The sequence below is a fragment of the Corvus brachyrhynchos genome, unplaced genomic scaffold (assembly GCF_000691975.1).
Source record: "Corvus brachyrhynchos isolate BGI_N302 unplaced genomic scaffold, ASM69197v1 scaffold175, whole genome shotgun sequence".
Taxonomy (NCBI): domain Eukaryota; kingdom Metazoa; phylum Chordata; class Aves; order Passeriformes; family Corvidae; genus Corvus; species Corvus brachyrhynchos.
Window position 1 is genome coordinate 2,550,477 of NW_008238448.1, and position 16,687 is coordinate 2,567,163.

At 41.5% G+C, this 16,687-nt stretch overlaps 1 protein-coding gene across 5 annotated transcripts in view; it reads right to left on the bottom strand.

The window, feature by feature from the left end:
- Positions 1–11,195: 11,195 nt before the first annotated feature.
- LEF1 (lymphoid enhancer binding factor 1) overlaps positions 11,196–16,687 on the bottom strand; it is a 69,775-nt gene continuing 64,283 nt past the window's right edge. For all 5 annotated transcript variants that reach the window (XM_017736804.1, XM_017736805.1, XM_017736800.1 and 2 more), the window contains one exon: positions 11,196–12,319. In XM_017736804.1, the coding sequence (XP_017592293.1) occupies positions 12,240–12,319 (80 nt within the window). In that variant the 3' untranslated portion in view covers positions 11,196–12,239. The remainder of the gene's footprint in view (positions 12,320–16,687) is intronic.

The window sequence follows — 16,687 nt, forward strand, 5'->3', positions numbered from 1 at the left end:
CTCAGTAAAGATTATTTCCCAGCCCTGGCTGTGGCTGTGACTTGAAGCAGAGGTACACGAGCCACCTTCCACTGCACATAGTGTTGATGAAGGGGAATCTCCTGCTAGAGATTCCTGCTAGACTAGGATGTGGTACATTAGACCTGTTCTCACCACCCAGCTCTCCTTGAATTTTTATTAATAGTGGAAAAGAGATTGTGGAAAAATATGAGGGATAGAAGAGAAAGGGGGGAAGGGTGTCTAGTTTCCCTCACTGCCTACTTTTAAAACCTTTAGTCTTTGTTATCCTTTCTGTCAGCAGGCCTCACAGATTTAGAGCATTTGCCCCACTTTGGTCAAAGCTTTGGGATGTATGCTTGGCACAGCTCAAGGGCAGCTTTACAGCCAACAGCTGAGGAGTCGGACGTGAGCCCAGAGACTGCAGCTGGGAAGATGGCTCCAGATTCAGCATCTGGGTCATTTCAGCTGCCAAATGTGCTCCATCTGTGGTCAACCTAGCTGCTGACATGGCGGGGGAAAAAACGGGAGCACAGCAAATTTTAAACAGGGACTTGAAAGCAGAATCTTAATTGGACAGAGGAGGGTGCTCTGCAGGAGTGGCTTATGGAGTATAAAGTGCAAGAGGTGGCAGTGAAGTTTGATCTGAAGAGTGTAGAAGTTGAAATTTGGCGTTGTTTTAACAAACAAAATATTCTTCATTAATGGCACTGAACACAATACTACTTATATGTGGGTCAAGTGCAGATGTCCTGAAGTTCTAAATCTGCATCTGTGTTTGCAAGTCATTGAGCTTTTCCAGTATACTACTGTAGGAGACTAGTTTTCTTGGAAGATACAGGTACCAGCTTGCAGTATGGATTTGAATCTGGAATGGAAAGTGGAGTTTGTTCCTTGCAGAGCATCACCTTGGTAGGAGCTTATTTGGGGAAGTAGCACTGCCAGATTATTTAATTATAGTGATTGTCTGTTGATGGAAGTTTATCCCCTGAAAATGAATAGCTGTCTTGAAGTGAATCGCTCAGCTCTATCCAGATGAGAGTTTTGTGAACCAATGCCTTATTTTACAAAGTAGAAAGAATGACTGACTGAGCAATTGCATAAAATAACTTGGAAATTTATCTTTTTTTCTTTCATGGATGAGTTGGATTTGTCCCCCAAGCCATCTAACCCAGGGGTTTTGAGGTGACAATGCAAATGTCCTTCAAAAACCGATTAACAGGAGTTAACTCCAGCATATAACATTGGCTCTTCAGAGCCATGAGATCAGGTACTACCAGCCCTGTATTCCAGCAGTGAATCAGGTCTCTGAAAAGCAAGGTAGTGGAAGACTTCTGAATGAGATTTGGTTGTGATTTGGGTTTGTTTTCTTAAAGCCATATTTGGTGGCTTGTTTTGTGGATAGGACTTTTACACACCTCCAGGTATCTGTGAAACTTTTGAGATTCATCAGTCAATCTCTTCTGGAGATCCACTTACTATAAATTAGTGAACGTTTATCAGGGTGAAGAAGCAAAAAATAAGAAATTTGATGTATAAAGTGTAGTGAGATATGATTGTCTTGTTAAATCTGTATCTGTTACTAGAAAGAGGAGGGCATCTGAAAAAGAGGTGTTTCGTTTGCCTGCCCAAAAGGTGATTTTGGTGTGAAAAGGTCCTGTGTGTTCCTGACTTTGTGCCAAGCTTTGGTCAGTAAAGGCTGTGAGTTAGGTGTAAGCTAATGCAATGCAGTGTATTCCTGTGGCCAGGTGTGGTGCTAGAAGGCGAGTGCTAGAGGACGGAGGTACTGGCAGACAATCTATGTTGTTTAATGCATTGTTATTCTTGCATCTAGAGAAAGCTTTACAGTACCAAGTGACTTTAAAGATGTGGGCAAACCAGAAGCAGCTTCTGTAGTTTGTAGAGACCAACTTTCCCTAGAAATTTACTGCTGACAGTTTTGGAGCTCATTTTTTCAAGAGAGGCGCCTGTAGCTGCACCTGTAGAGGCACACTCTTATTTTACCAACTAGTACCACAGCAGTGACCCACGTCTCAGTATTTTCATTCACTACAGTTTGTAGCCATGTGAGCAATTATAAAACTGACCTGAATAATGCCTTTTCCGTGTGCTTTTTGGACGAGCTGAGACCAGGAGCAAAAGCAGATGCTGTGATTCTTTTGAGAGCTAGATCTTTTCATGTTATATGTTCCTTCAGTAGCTTTTCCTGTTGTTCACAGCCAGAGGAATGTGCTTCTACTGAATTGTGATAGAGAAGGGTTAAGTAGAGCCACAATCTGGTAACTGTAAAGATGATTTGTAGACTGATCTGCCCTGAGCTTTATCATCTTCTCAAAAGTTCACGTCAAAACTGAAATCACTCTTTATATACCATTTACTATCCAGTAAACTAGTTCATAAATGCAATGCTATGCAGAGTCTTAAATTAAATGAGATCACAGAACAGTCTATGATGATGTCAGATCTTACTGATAATATATTAGTCAGATTCAGGTTTGTATGCCCATAGAGCAGCTTTGCACTTGCTCAATTCACTCTTCTCTTTTTTTCCCCTGGAGTTTTTCTATTGGTTTTCCATAAATTGCAAATAACTCACGGCAGTGCATTCTTTGCAGAGAAACCAGCACCATAAAGCTCTAATGCTGGCTGGAAGTTTTGGTTGCTTCTGGGGCAGGAATAATACAAAACCTCAAGCCTAGTTATTAAAGGAGCCATTTCTTTTGTGGTGTGGTGGCATGAGGCATCACACTGAGGCGTAAGGCCAGGCTTTGTTTCCAGCCTGGGGTCAGATGCAGCAAGTTGGCCAAGGCACAGGAGGATATTTTAGCACAAGGCTTTTGCTTGGCGGGCACTAAGGAACTTGTCGCTTACTTTGGCTGTCCCATGCTGCCAGATAACAGGATTTTTTCCTAGCCTGTTGTTTGCTGCTGCTTTGCTTCATGCATCTCTGTCCTGCCTAGTAACAGCTTCTTCTATTCTGGTCCAATTTTTCTGCCAGCAACCACTTCTAGGGTGGTTTTCTGTAAATGGACAAACGCTTACAGTATTCACTAGTTAAAGAATGCAAGTTTTTTGTCATTAGTAACTTAAACCCCCCATTTGGGAGTCTTGGCTTCAGCAACAAAAATGTTGTGGATTAACCACTTTCACCAGCAAGAGGCTTTCTGATGAGCTGTGGGAAGAAGTGTATGCTTGGTGGTAGGTCTACAGTAAACAGCTGGAATTTGCATGTGGTGAATTAGCACCAAATAAAATCCCCCTTTTTTTCTTAATTATCCTTGCATACTCAAATGGATCTATTAAACATTTGTGCAATAGAAATTGATAAAACCACACATTTACAGTAAGTGGATCTTGGTTGGGCACAGGCTGACATTTCTCTGCTCTGTTCATGGCAGGACCTATGTAGATAATGCGCAATCCAATAAAGGGACCACTCTTCCCTGACTCCTTGGCATACAGTGGTGCCCTGAGTTGGATGGGAGCACTGCAGTCATTGGAAGGAAGCCCTTGCTTCAACTCAGAATCTTCCCCTACTTTACATTAACTTTCTGCTGCTTTGACTCCTACAAAGCCACAAGCATAAGCAGGTGTAAGATACACTGCATTTGTATTTCATAGGCTTTTTAGTTGTTGGTTTTCTCTAAAGAGGTTGTGGAAGGTAAACTGTTTCTGACAACTGCTTTATTTCTCTGAAGATGTCGAGAGAGCTAATGGGTTCCTTACGGCTGATGTTGCAATTCTTTCTTCATTGCAATTTAGGGTGAAATTTCTAAAAGCCTTTTATTTCAGCTGGAAGCCTAGTGATGTTTTCCAGAACATCTAAACAAATGAGGCATCTAGCTTCCTATGATTTCTTCTCAGCACTGAAATCCCTCTAAGAACTTGAAAAAAGTATTTATTGAAGAACCTGATTTTGGGGGTCCTAGTTTATTTTTAAATCTTGAACTTAATTCCCAAAATAATGGGGGATATTAGAAAAGAACTGGCATGGATTTTAATGGCAAGTTCTCCCACCTGCCATCAATTCTTGGGAGAACATGAAAGAAAAGAGCAACTTTAATACTTTTCTTCCTCTGTTTCCTCTTTGTCTACATTCTTGTGCACAATTACTTGCAGGAACAAAATTCTGCTCTTGCTAATTAGTAACTTCAGACAGTAGCAATCAGACTGTGCTTTTAACCATCTGAAAAAAATACTGCTTCCTGATTTCTTCACCTTCTCCTTTCACTTTCTTTGGAGTCAAAGGGCTATCCCATCTGCTTACGGATGGATTTCTGAGTGCTTTTGTGACATCAGTGTCAGAGAGTGAGCAGTGGACACCCAAATAATGTTTTAAGTGCCCTAAAAAACTTCTGTGAGTCCTTTGAGGAGGAGCATGGGTGAAATAGACTTCAGGGAAATGTTTCGCTGAGAGGGAGCTGATTTGAATGAGGCTGTGGATTCTAAAACCAGTCAGGGGGCTTTTGGGAAAATGGCAGTGTGTCTGAAGTGTGACATTGATGATGGGCATTTAAATAGCTTACTTTTGAGTAAGAGACAAGATACTTGGAGAATTTAGTTTATTTAGTACTAGAGAGGTGAGGGTTTTAAAATTAAAAATTTTTCATTTAATAGGAGAGAATATAGGGGACAGGGAGAAGGTGCTGTGAATTTCACATAAGTGGTTTTCCTGATACCATTTTTTTTTGCTTTAAACAAAAGCATTACTTAAAACTGAGGAAGAAGTCTTTCTCTTTCTTAGAGACTTAACATTTTATTTTTGGCCAAGACTGAAAGCTGTTGTTGCCTAAGTTGACATTAAACTGGCAAATCTATGAACTGAAGCCAGTATTGTTACTTGGATCTAAATTTGTAAGGACATTTGGTTGTCATAGATTAAAAGATGAACATATAGTTTACCTCAAAGACCAGAGTTATATTCTAAAGGCTATTTGCACGTGTTTACAGCTGAAACCATTGCTTAGCCTATTGACATGTGATATTTGAAGTAGCAGTGGAAGGGGAAAATAATGGCAAACAATGATGAATATGTCAAATGATCGTACAATAGGCACTATCTTCACCCCCAGGCTCATTGCTTTTTAGCAAAGGGCAGAGCTTTTCTACAGTGCAGTTAGCTTTTCTAGCAAGTTTTTCATACATTTTATTGTATTTTAGGGAATTAACTGTTTTAGTGACAGGTAAGACTGGGCTTGGCTATTGCTGGTATCAGTTTGACTTAGAATTTCATGTAATTCATATTATGAGAGTAGTGCTAGTCCACAGGCACATAGCTCAGCTTACAACTGATTTATATTGAAATTGGGAAATAAAATCTAAAAATCAATCTAAAAGGAGTGCCATGTTCTCTACCTTCTGCATGCAAGGAAGTTTTTTTGAAGAACTTGCTGAATCTGCTGGGGAATGGAGAGAGAAGTAACAAAGTTTGATATTTGGCAGCTGGAAATCCAGCATGTGTTAGAGGATTTTAGATACCTTTGACTAGAAGTGATTTCAAAATGTGAATTAGCAAGGACATCCTTCAACCCCAACTACTCCATGCTGCGAAGAATGTGGCAGGCTTTTCCTGGTTAGGAGATGTCATCTGCAAGTCACTTAATTTAATCAAGTATTGGCCACAATGTCTAAAAGAAACTGGATGAAATCTGGTAAAGGGACAGGTGAGAAAGTCCTGCCTAGTCTTCATGGTTCAGCTGGAAGTGATGGGTAGTTGGAACTGGTGTTTGCACTTTTCCATTTCATCTTTTTGTGAGCTGTTATTTCTGCTTAGTTACACCCCCCGCCTGAGCGTGGGTCTCTCCACACTTCCCTAGGGTTGTGGCAGGGTAATGCTACACTAGCAGTAGGTACCCAAGATAAAATAGTTCAGGTGAAACCCTTAAGTCCACGCCCATCAGCTTTCTCTGTGCTTTGTTCTGTCTCAGTTTCCTTGCCATTGCCTCTGAAAGTGAGCTAACTCCCGCCCAAAAATGGCAAAGGGTTAAGCTAGTGAGACAACTGCTGGAGTAAGGTGATCTGAAGAATTCTTTGAATTTTGGTTGATAAATACAGTATATTCCATGTTTATATAATTGTGTGGTAGCTGTTACCATAACTATACCTGTAGTGTAGCTGTATGCATCTCATTTAAAATATCCCTTAATTCTTCTGTCTGTGGTTTACATGAGTTACATATAATTGTATCTGATCCTCACAACATACCAGGGAGCTAAGGAAGTACCATCCTTCAAATGTGCTTGGGGAGCAGATATGCAGGGAAATTCTTCCTTCAATTGTCTAGAAAAGAGTCTTTCTCCCCTTTCTTCCTTCAAATTGTATTTATTTCCAAACTGGACAGAATGAAAATACAGTATAGGTGTTAGACCTGTGCTAGATTTAAGTCTATTTTTTTAGGTTCATAGGAGATCCAGCATTAGGTCATTGGAAAGAGGAAACTGCTGCTGAATGGGCAAGAGCAGTTAGCAATGCTGTTCCATCATCAGGGAACTCTTCCTGCCAGTGAGGACAGGCCAAGAGCAGAGGAGTCAGTCAAATACAAGAGAGAAGGAGGAGGAGAGAGAAACCCTAGAGTAGAAGTGAAATCAAATGGACTAGAGGAAGAAGGGAATAAACTACTTGAATATTGAGAAACTATGTGGTATTCAGTTTCAGTATGTAATTTCAGTAAATTCACATTTACTAAACAATTAAATATGGGTAGTCCCTGCTTTAGAGTACTAGTATTGGCAGAATTAGGCTGCTCAGTGATTAACTGAGTGCTGTGGGTGGTTTGCTTTCTGGGTCACGCAGTTATACCTGTCCCACACAAAGGGAAACTTAGACCATCCGTGAAATCTTCCTTATAAAATTAGAATATTCAAACAGTGACTAAAACCATTCATGGTTAAATTTATTGAGGGTTATTAGATTAAGGTGTTTTGACTGTGAATTCTTTCAGGATATTGTCATAAAAAGTTGAGTGCAGTTTGAAGCTAGCAGGTCTTTACAGGAAAAAAGTAGTGACTGTTCTGGAACATGATTTGTTTGCAAATATGATTACTGCCCATTAATTTAGCATTAATAGAGTGTAGAATGAAAGAAGTTGTTGCTGCTGATGTTAGTCATGACAAAATTAAACATTTCACAGAGAAGAGTAAAAAGGAAACATATTTCAGGGTAGCAAAAGCAGCAACTAGAATGTAAGAATCTTGTCCATCTCAGGCGTTTTTTAGTCAAGGGCTGTAGTCACTCCCATGTTGTGCCGTGTGCTGTCTCCTCTTTTGTTACCCAGCACTTTGCTTTCACAGGCAGATGCCAAGAAAACTTAATCCTTCTATAGTATTTTCCTTTGTCAAGATCTGAGTCCTTGTTTCTGTGGCTTTTTCTCTCTTAGACAGAGATGTCCTAACTCAGCCGGATAGATATCCTGTAGGTTTTTTTAGCCGCTTTTCTTAGCTGTAGGAAATTCATACGAATTCAAAGAATGGCCTCTCCAAATAAATCTCTTGACCATCATTAAGTTTTGAAGTATGTTATTTTTCTTATTCTGCTGAAGATTTTATTATGTCAGTTACCTTTTCTCAGCACAGTGAACAGGACAGAGCACTTCTTGGGTGAGTTCTTCTAGTGTGAAACAAATGTTTCTCCTAGCTCTGGTGGTCTATGCTGGTTTCCATAGCTGACAGGTTAATGAACCTGTTGCTTATTTGTATGTGCTGGGTTTCTGGAAGGTGGGATGGGTGAGTTTATCAAAATGTGTTTTGTAGAACATCATTCACAAGAAGAAAACCTTAGTTTTCTAAGGTTCCCAGACCAGGTATTCAGTGACTGTTATCTCAGCTGAGCAGACATCTGTGATTCGGTGAAGGCATGGTTGTTCAGGAGTGTCCCAGCCAAAGAGAAGACATAATTTAAATCCCATGGCCTGAAGGTATGACTGTTTATCTGGGAGGATGGGAAGCTGTATTTCAGTCCTTGTTTTGACCTGGCCAAAGCCTGGTGATGAAGAGGTTTGTTTCCCCTGTTTCTGGCAGATACACCCCTATTCCTGGGCAGATGCCCATTTGCTTGCTTGGCTTTCTAAAGCTGAGCTTCGTATCTGTGAGGAGACTCAAAGGGTAAATTCATACATTAATCCAGAGTTTCTCTTCCTGATGTGTCGTGGAAAAGTGAATGCGTTGGGGCATACTTTCTAGGTTTTTGGTTTCATCTCGGAATGTGTTTACAGCCAATCATTTTCCTGTTACAGCTGCTCTCCTTTTGGCTGACTTCCTTTTTAGCCCAGTAGTTTTTCACTAACCTGACTTAGAAGAAATGTATTCATAGCTGACAGACTTCTGGCTATTTGTGGACTTACTTCTTTCCCCTCTAATGTTCTACTTTGTGTTAGTCCCTTGTGCTGGAGGAGAGGCGGCTTTGCATGTTCGTCCCCTTGCAAATGAAGGGAACAAACTGCAGCTGCCTGATGGGACAGGTTACAGGGCATTTCTTAGTCTCAGTAGTGTTCTTCATTTTCTGCCAGTCTTGCTTTAGCCTAATTAGCTGCCATGCAGATCAGAGCAGGAGGCCACCAGGAAACAGAATGGTTGCTTCAAAGCCTTGTGCGCTGTAGTGGTTTCAAAGGAGTGCAGACAACTGATGCTGTGGACTCTGCTGTCCTAGAGCCTGGAGCAAGGATTGGGTCCTTAAGGTCCTACTGCAAATTGGCCCAGCCATCAAGCTGTCCCTTGTACAACCAAGTTACTGCCTTTTCTGTTGGCTAATCCAAAGCGGAAACTACAACTGAAGATAATTCTGTAGAGCTGGTGAGTCCCTATAAGCACAATTAGTGAATCTGTCATCACTTGCTGCGTAAGAAGCCAAAGTTAGCTGAAGGACTGTTCTTTTATGTAACACAGGGAAGATGGCTCTGGTCCAGGTGATCCAGAAGCCTAAGGAGCCAGACCATCCTGTGATGTTGGCCGGATCAGCTGTAAATAATCCTGGCTCAACTCCCCTGTTCTGTGTCTGCTGTTTTTGGTGAGGAGAGGGGGAAGGCTGTGTGTTTCCTAGGTACTGGGATAGCTCTGTTTATGAACTAGACTACCCGTGCTGTGATCCATACAAGAACTGCTTTTAGCATATGCACAGAACCAAGTGTGGGGGCAGAGAGTGGTTTGTGAATGCTTGTACAGAAGTGTCTGGATAATTAACTCAGCCATTAGGTAGGAGCATTTAAATTCTTGAAGATATTTTCTGGGGGAAATACAGGTTATTCATCTCCTCAGGCACCCAAAAGAGACATGGTTAGATTCTAATTTCTGCCTAAATTGCACATCAGGAATTTTGGTGCTGGTTTTGAGTCTCACCTGAAATAATTTGTTCTGTGTCACAAGGATTTAAACCTAGTCTTACTGCCAGGGTAGCAACATCATCGCTTGGCCATCTTTACTGGCTCATCTGTCTCCACTGACAAGCTGGCACAGAACAGTGAGGGCCCACATCAATTTGCTCTTTCGGTCCCACAGGAACAAATGCCAATTAGCAGGGGAGGGCAGGAGTGGACACAGACCTAAGTCACAGGGGATATTACAGGACAGCGAGGTTACTCTGTTTCAGGTGCTCTCATGTCAGCATCCTAAGCCTTGCATATTAGTTAACCTTTCCCATAGCTGCTGCATGTGAAAGGTCTTTGATCTATGAATGAGTCCAACACGTGGTGCGTGTTCACTGTATGTTAACAGCAGAGATATTATTTTTAGCTCCCAAATTCTTTTTCTTTGCTATTAGAGCTGAAAGACCTTTCGTCTTTAAGACAGGCAAGTGTTCACAACAGTGTATTTGGGACAATGTGCTACATGAAGCCAAGACTTCTATTGGGAACAATTTTTCAGAATGGGTAAATGGCTTTTTAAATAGCCATTAAAAAATCTAAACAAAGTAGTCATGTTTTATAAAGTCCTAAAAAGAACTGTTGTCTTTGGAACATGTAATTTGCAGATCTCACTGCAGTAATCCTTGATTTAGAGCAATTACTGCACTAAGTACTTGCCTTTTTTCCCCTTTAAAAAACAAAACCAAACCCCAAACCAAAAGCCAGACAAGTTTCCAGCAAAGGCTGGGATAATTGAATGGAAACATAGCCAAGTCTTGCAAAATTCCAGCATACAGTTGCTGTTCTCTCAAGAGATATTTTCTCCTGCCATCTGAGAGCCTGGTCACTTGTTTTTCTTCTTTTTTAACATAATCACTAGTTGCTAGAAATAAGTATTGCAAGAACTAATATGCTGGTTACAGCCTTAAAACTGGGCATGCATGCAGTGCACGCTGGTTTAAGAGGAAGCTGTTTTATAACATTTTTAATTATGAAATTTCTTATGCAACAGAGTTAAAGGGTCATTTATAAACAATCCAATTCCAAAGCTTCCTTAGGCAGTAACTGACCTATGTCATTTCTTGTAGCTTAAGCTTGACTCAGTCCAGTCTCACACCAAACAAGATTGGTGAGCTGGAATACAAGGCATGATGATTCAATGTGCAGTTCATAATATTTCTTTTGCACTCACAAATCAGTGGACTAGTTTACCTATGCCTCCGGTGTCTGGTTTTTTTAAGTTCCTTAGTAGAAGTGAGGCAGCTGTGCTGCTTGCTATGGCAGGAGCATCTCCCAGGCACCATTGGCAGTAGGCAGGCCATGCTGACTCTGGATCTCAGACCATGAAACCAGGTCTTCCACAGCTGATTCTGCAGCCAGCTTCAGTCCCTGGCTGTGGGATAATTTATACAGCTATAAGAAATTTAACTTCAGGCCTCTACCTCTTGTGTGGCATGGACTGCATCCTGAAAGAAGGGAATCCATATTCCTAATCATCGGCCTAAAACCACTGCTCCCTCCCTAAGATTTTGCTAGGAAAATGAAGATGGAGGGATCCTTAGTACTTCCACTTAGGCCAAAGCTAACTGAGTAGCGTAAGGGAACACTGAGCCTCCCCATTCCTTATTTCTGGTATGGAACTGAGACTTCTGCTCACTTTTCAAAGAAAAAGTAATTTTCCAAAATCACTTCAGATGAGCAAACAGCCAAACAGATACACTGCATTTCCTACAACAGGAGACTGAGCCAAGAGTCTTCAGCCTTACAAGTGACTGTGCCTGCCTGAGTGTGCTTCTACCTTTGAGGGTTTCTAGCAAAAACTGTTCTTTTTTTTTTTTTAAAGCAAATTTTAAAGACGGTTAACTTTAGTTTTATTACAAAGCTTTTATTAAAAAACAAATGCTCAGCACATTAACTCAAACTGGAATGACAAAAAAAAAATGGTTGACAGTATTTTTGGCAAAGGCTGTGCCTTACTATTTTAAAAAATGGGTACATCAATGCTCATTTCAACAACTGGCATAAAATCCCACTAACAGGCTAACAAAAACAGATACAAATACAGAACAATTGAAGTAATAATTCAAGTGCTGGGCTTTTTACAAGGAGAAGGGGAATGGGTGAGAAGGAGAACTCACTGCAGTCAGATTTGCTGGATGTATTGCTTATGTTTACAGAGTAGATGATGCGAGACTAACATGTCTACTGACCAGCTGACTGTTGTTACATTTATTTAGTTCTATAGGACACTGTATTATATAGACTGAGAGGCCACTATTTGTTACAAATAGTTTAACAGAACAGCCACCTTTTTTCCATACAGATTTTTCCTCTGGCAGAAAAAAAATAAGAAAAAAAAAAAGAAAAACTCATTTTATTTAAAAAGTATTTCAGATTTCTGACACTTGTTTAAAAGCTCATACCTAGTAAAATATACACCAAAGAAATTACAAACTAAAAGTTAAAATATAAAAGCATTCAAGTTTCTTAAAAAAAGCTAAAACCAAAATTGATCCTGTCGCACCATTAAATAAAAAGAAGGTTGAGCGCGTCATCCTGGTCCAGGCAAATTCCGTTCCTTGATGTGCTGTATGGGGCAGCTGTGGTCTACATTATTCTGCTGGCTGAAGCAGGCAGAGACAGCCATGCTACTGTGTTTGCTGACTCAATATGGGCACAGATGAGACGGGGGCTTGAGAGTGCAAGGCAGAGGTGAAGACAAAAGCTGCTCTGCTGACCCAGGAGCTCGTTTGCTCTATTTATATCAGGGCTGGACCTCGTGATAGTGAAGGATTTTGGCAGTGATTGTCTTTATGATTCAGTGTCTCTAGCAGTGACATCAGGGTGAATGACATCCTAGACAGACTCCTTGGGGGTGGTCTGTGTGGATGAAGGACACACCTAGGGTTTAACAAGCTTCCATCTCCAGAAGGGGTCCTGGTGTCGCCGCCTTTGCTTTGCAAGTTGAGAAAGCATTTCTTTTCCCACCTACAGGGAAGAGGGGGGGGAAAGAGAGAGAGAGAGAGAGAGTGTGATAAGGACTACGTGAAGCCTTTTAAAAAAAAAATTCTTCAAAGAAGCTGATGATGGGTCACTGTAACTCTTATGACAACTGTATTAGTGGAATGTGCATTACAATGTCAAAGTTAAATGCAGAATTTATTACTACTTACTTTTGCTTGAAGTTTGCAACTATGTTTATGGAAAGTACTTTGGATTGTAAAGAGATACCAACTAGAAAGATGGGGTTTTAAGCATCCAGCATATTACAGAAGTACTTCCCTTTTGTAGTGGATTTCAATTATCTACAACATTTGACCCAGATACCATTACAAAACTAGACATCCTCAAGCTTTGGTACTGCAGTGCAGTGGTTGAGGTCAATTAAACCTCTATTTCAGAGCCTCAAGCTCTCCTCCCTGCAGAAATGAAAAAATGCTGCCTTCTGCAAGCGGTTTGGTAGAGGAATGTGGTGGATGAGGCTTGTGTGAACACTGATTCTACCATCCGTCCTCATGACTGGGGAGGATTTGTTCTGCTCTTCAGCAGGGTAGGGAACACCTTCCAGCTGTGTAAGAACCATGGGCCTCATCCCTATCAGTAAAGTTCACTAGGATCTTGGAAGGATTTATGTTCTTAGAGCATGTGAAATAGCCCACAGTACAGGCCTAATAGGAATTGCTCATCCAGAGAGGAACAGTCCTTCCCCACTAGGTCTCTGGGTTACATCAGCTCATTTATGCAATTGCCAACTCAACCATCACCCTCACCCTTCTGATCCAGACAAGTGGGTTATAACAGGGTCTCCACCCAAAATCTCCCTAACGAGTCAGATGTTTTTCGACACATGGACACATGCTCTCCAGTAACTGTTTGGGGATTAATGGTGTCTCAGAAAAATCAACATTAACCTCTAGGTCTCCACGTACCACTCAATTGCTAAACAAATAGAGGGTTCAATGAGCAAAGCTTCTGAGAATGATCAAAATTAGCACAAGAATGCAGTTCAGTGGAGAAGGTAAACAAATTTTCACCAGAAGAAACACAAAATGCTTAGTCACATAAAGAAGATACACTGCCAGCACCTTGAGTCACGAGAGGCAAGACAGAACAAGTTTATGAAGAAAACTTATAGATAAACTGCTTAAGCCTGCAAGAGCCACAGGCTGAATTAGTCAGCAAATTTTACATTATGTTAAATTTCAGCAGTATTTAAACCAGGACCATTTATGACTGAGCACCCACCTGGCATCTGCTGCAGCTTCCATGTAAACCATAACAACGCAAAACGTTTCACCCATAGTAGAGGGGCAACTCCTGCGTAAGGAGTTACACTGCCTCATGTAGTCCAGGGTAGAAAGTCTCCAAAACTGATTTTGTACCCTTTGATTTTAATCAACATAAGCTGAGGCCTCAAAGTCGTACTAAACAAGTTGACTCCTTATCAGAGGTCACCCACATGGCTATTGTTATAGTGGAAAGGAAAGCTGAGGGCACTGAAGTTTAGCTGCAGACTAAGTTAGAAAACACAAGCATGAATTTATAGCACACTGTTCTTTATAGCTTAGATTTGATGCAGACTCCCTCCTTGCCCAAATACTGCCATCCCTGATACATAAGAAATAACTTTCACCTGCTGCTGGTAGCCACAAAAGGACATTTAAAGCCACGGAGGCCTCTTAAACAGCATAGCTAAAAGTCCACTGGCAAACCAGCAGTTTCAACAAAGGTGGTCTGTATTGACTAATTCAGTTCCTATTTCCTCATAAAACCAGCCCATGTCCCAACTAAAAAAAGCCTCCTGAGCTTCCTGCCTTTTTCTTTTTTTATTTTTTATAAAGTAGCGCAGTGCTCCGTAACACGTGCGGATCAAAGAGCTACGAAGGGCTCTACCTTTCCAAGGAGCATGAAAGAGAGGCCAAGCAAACAGCAGAGAAACACTGGGGAGAGCACCCTGCAGCTTTATATTTATTTTGTGCCTTTTCATCCCGGATTTTCAAAGGTTTGGTCCAGGTTGCTCTTCCTGGGAAGGTTTTCCTCTCAGTCTTACATGAAAACATTCAGCTTCCTGTTGAGGAATGGCCTTGAGGCGCCAGGCCAGTAGTTCACAGCAGTCTGATACAAGCGCTGTGATTCAGAGCTACTCCCCATTAGCAGCCAGGAATGTCTACTTCACTGAAGGAAATGAAATGCTCTTCTGTTGAGATGGTTCCCTGCCTCCTCCCCCCTTCCCTTACCAGCAAGCTGTCTTTGAAGTCAGGAGGTTAAAATAACGACTGCGGCCTTGCTCTGGCCCTCAGCTTTTTCCAACAGCGGCCATTGCTTCTTTCTCAATCCAGAGGCAGCTTTTGCAGCACCTGCCTCCTTTCCATAGCTCCTAACTGTGCCCAGCTCCTCTAGAGAGGCTGCAGATACCACGGTGATTCTGGAAGGGGACAGGCACAGGGAAGCTCCACGTATTTTTATTTCCGAGCGAATACTGCAGTACAGCAAATTACACAGTAGCTATCCTGAAAACAGCATCTAGAACCCAGACTTTCCCCAGCTGCACATTAAGGCTACACACTGGAAATTGCTTCTGCTGCTGATAAACCAAATAATACCTAAAAAATACGAGTGATGATGGTGTTGCCTTACAGATATAAAACAGGTCAAATCAGGATTCTTTTCAAGAAACCACAGGCATGTGCTAAGGAGACTGAAGACTTCCCACATCTAAGGCTTCACTGGGGGGCTGCAGCTGAAGTCTCGCCAGGCGAGGCATGCCCTAGCAAAGCCCAATCCACAAGTGAAGTCGGCACAAATCAAAGACTGCAATTACAGCTCCCTGGCTGTGGTTAGGCTTCAAAGAAAGTGCTGCAAGTCACATTTTACATATGTGAAGTCTTGAGCCTGAGCCACAATAGGAGGCACTGTCTGTGCCATTTGCAGTGTACATCTGACTGCAGGAGGAAAGGGGAAAAAGAAAAAGAAAATAACACCTCAAGAAAGAAACAGACATAAGATTCAAGAATAATACAGTGCAAAAAGAAAAGCCTTACTACTGAAGTGATAAAACTGTAATCCAGGAATCACTGCAGTAAAACTAAATTCTCCTAGCAAGCCTGGGCTCAGTGGCTGTGGGGATCACAAGGGGATCTGAAGCCCTCCCCATGCTTTGGAATGAGATGGATTGAAGGGTGGGTCTGCAAAGGTCTTGTGCTCCTCCTCTGGTCTTTTAACTTTTCTAGAACAAGGGAGAGAATTATGCAGTTTCATCTAGGTCATGCTAATCAGAAAAGGTTTTTGAAGAAAGTCAAGAGTGTCCGAGTCAGTACAGGAGTAAGTATGGAGTAAAAGAGACACCTAACCCTTCACAGAAGGCAAGGGATATTAAACTTTTTAATTGAGGTACTTTTTTTCTACACCTTTCCCTATCACATTGTTTGGATACAGTTCTAAGAAGAGACAAGACTACATATAACAGACAGTTACACGTATTTTTTATAAAAAAGAAAAAAGTCCATCTCCAAACCTGTCCTTTAATCCAATACTTCAAACAACATGGCAAGTTCAGGGACCCAAAAGCTGAAACTGTCATTTTCTTTGTAAGTCCAAAATGAACATGTTCGACTTACTGCCAGCCAGGGTTTATTCAATAGTCCAGAAACCCAGCTATGCAAAACCAGGTCATTATTTATCAGGGTGGTTCATGCTGTTTGTGAAGTCCCTCTATTTTCTCTAATAGCAGAGCTGGAAAGGGTTTCAGGCACAAGCATATAGATGCAGTCTGCTCCTCTTCCTGCCCAGCTGTGCCATGGTTTGTGGGTTTAGCCCAAACCAGATCCTTGAGATGTTCAGGGCAAACACAAACAAACACTCCACAACCCTTGTTGTTTCTAAACAAAAAAAGCACCTCCCAACAAAACCCCAGTCATTTTAGTAATCCGATTTGCTGCAGGGTCCCACAAGCTGTTACAAAACATGGATAGAGAGACCTACGGGAAGCAGGAAAAAGCCCTCTCTGCAAGAGCTGGATACCAGCAAGCAGTAGAGGAAACTTTATAAGCTGCTTTTGTATCCGAAGAAATGACACAAAATTGTACCCTAAAACTGTAACAGATGCTGCCAGGTTGAAACTGTGTCAGTATGAAGTTTTTCTTGGTCTGTCCAACCCCTCCATCACCCTTGCTAGTTTTAACCTTGGTCCACTGCTGGTAACTGAATGGAAACTTCAACAGCAAATTATTCTCTGCTGTTTTAAATGCCCTGAATTAACTGCCCCTAAAAATACCTCTCCATTAATTACAGGTGGAGCCTGGAGTCCTAACTTCTGTCCTCTTAGTTTGACCTCAGCTAGATGCATTAATTGAGCAG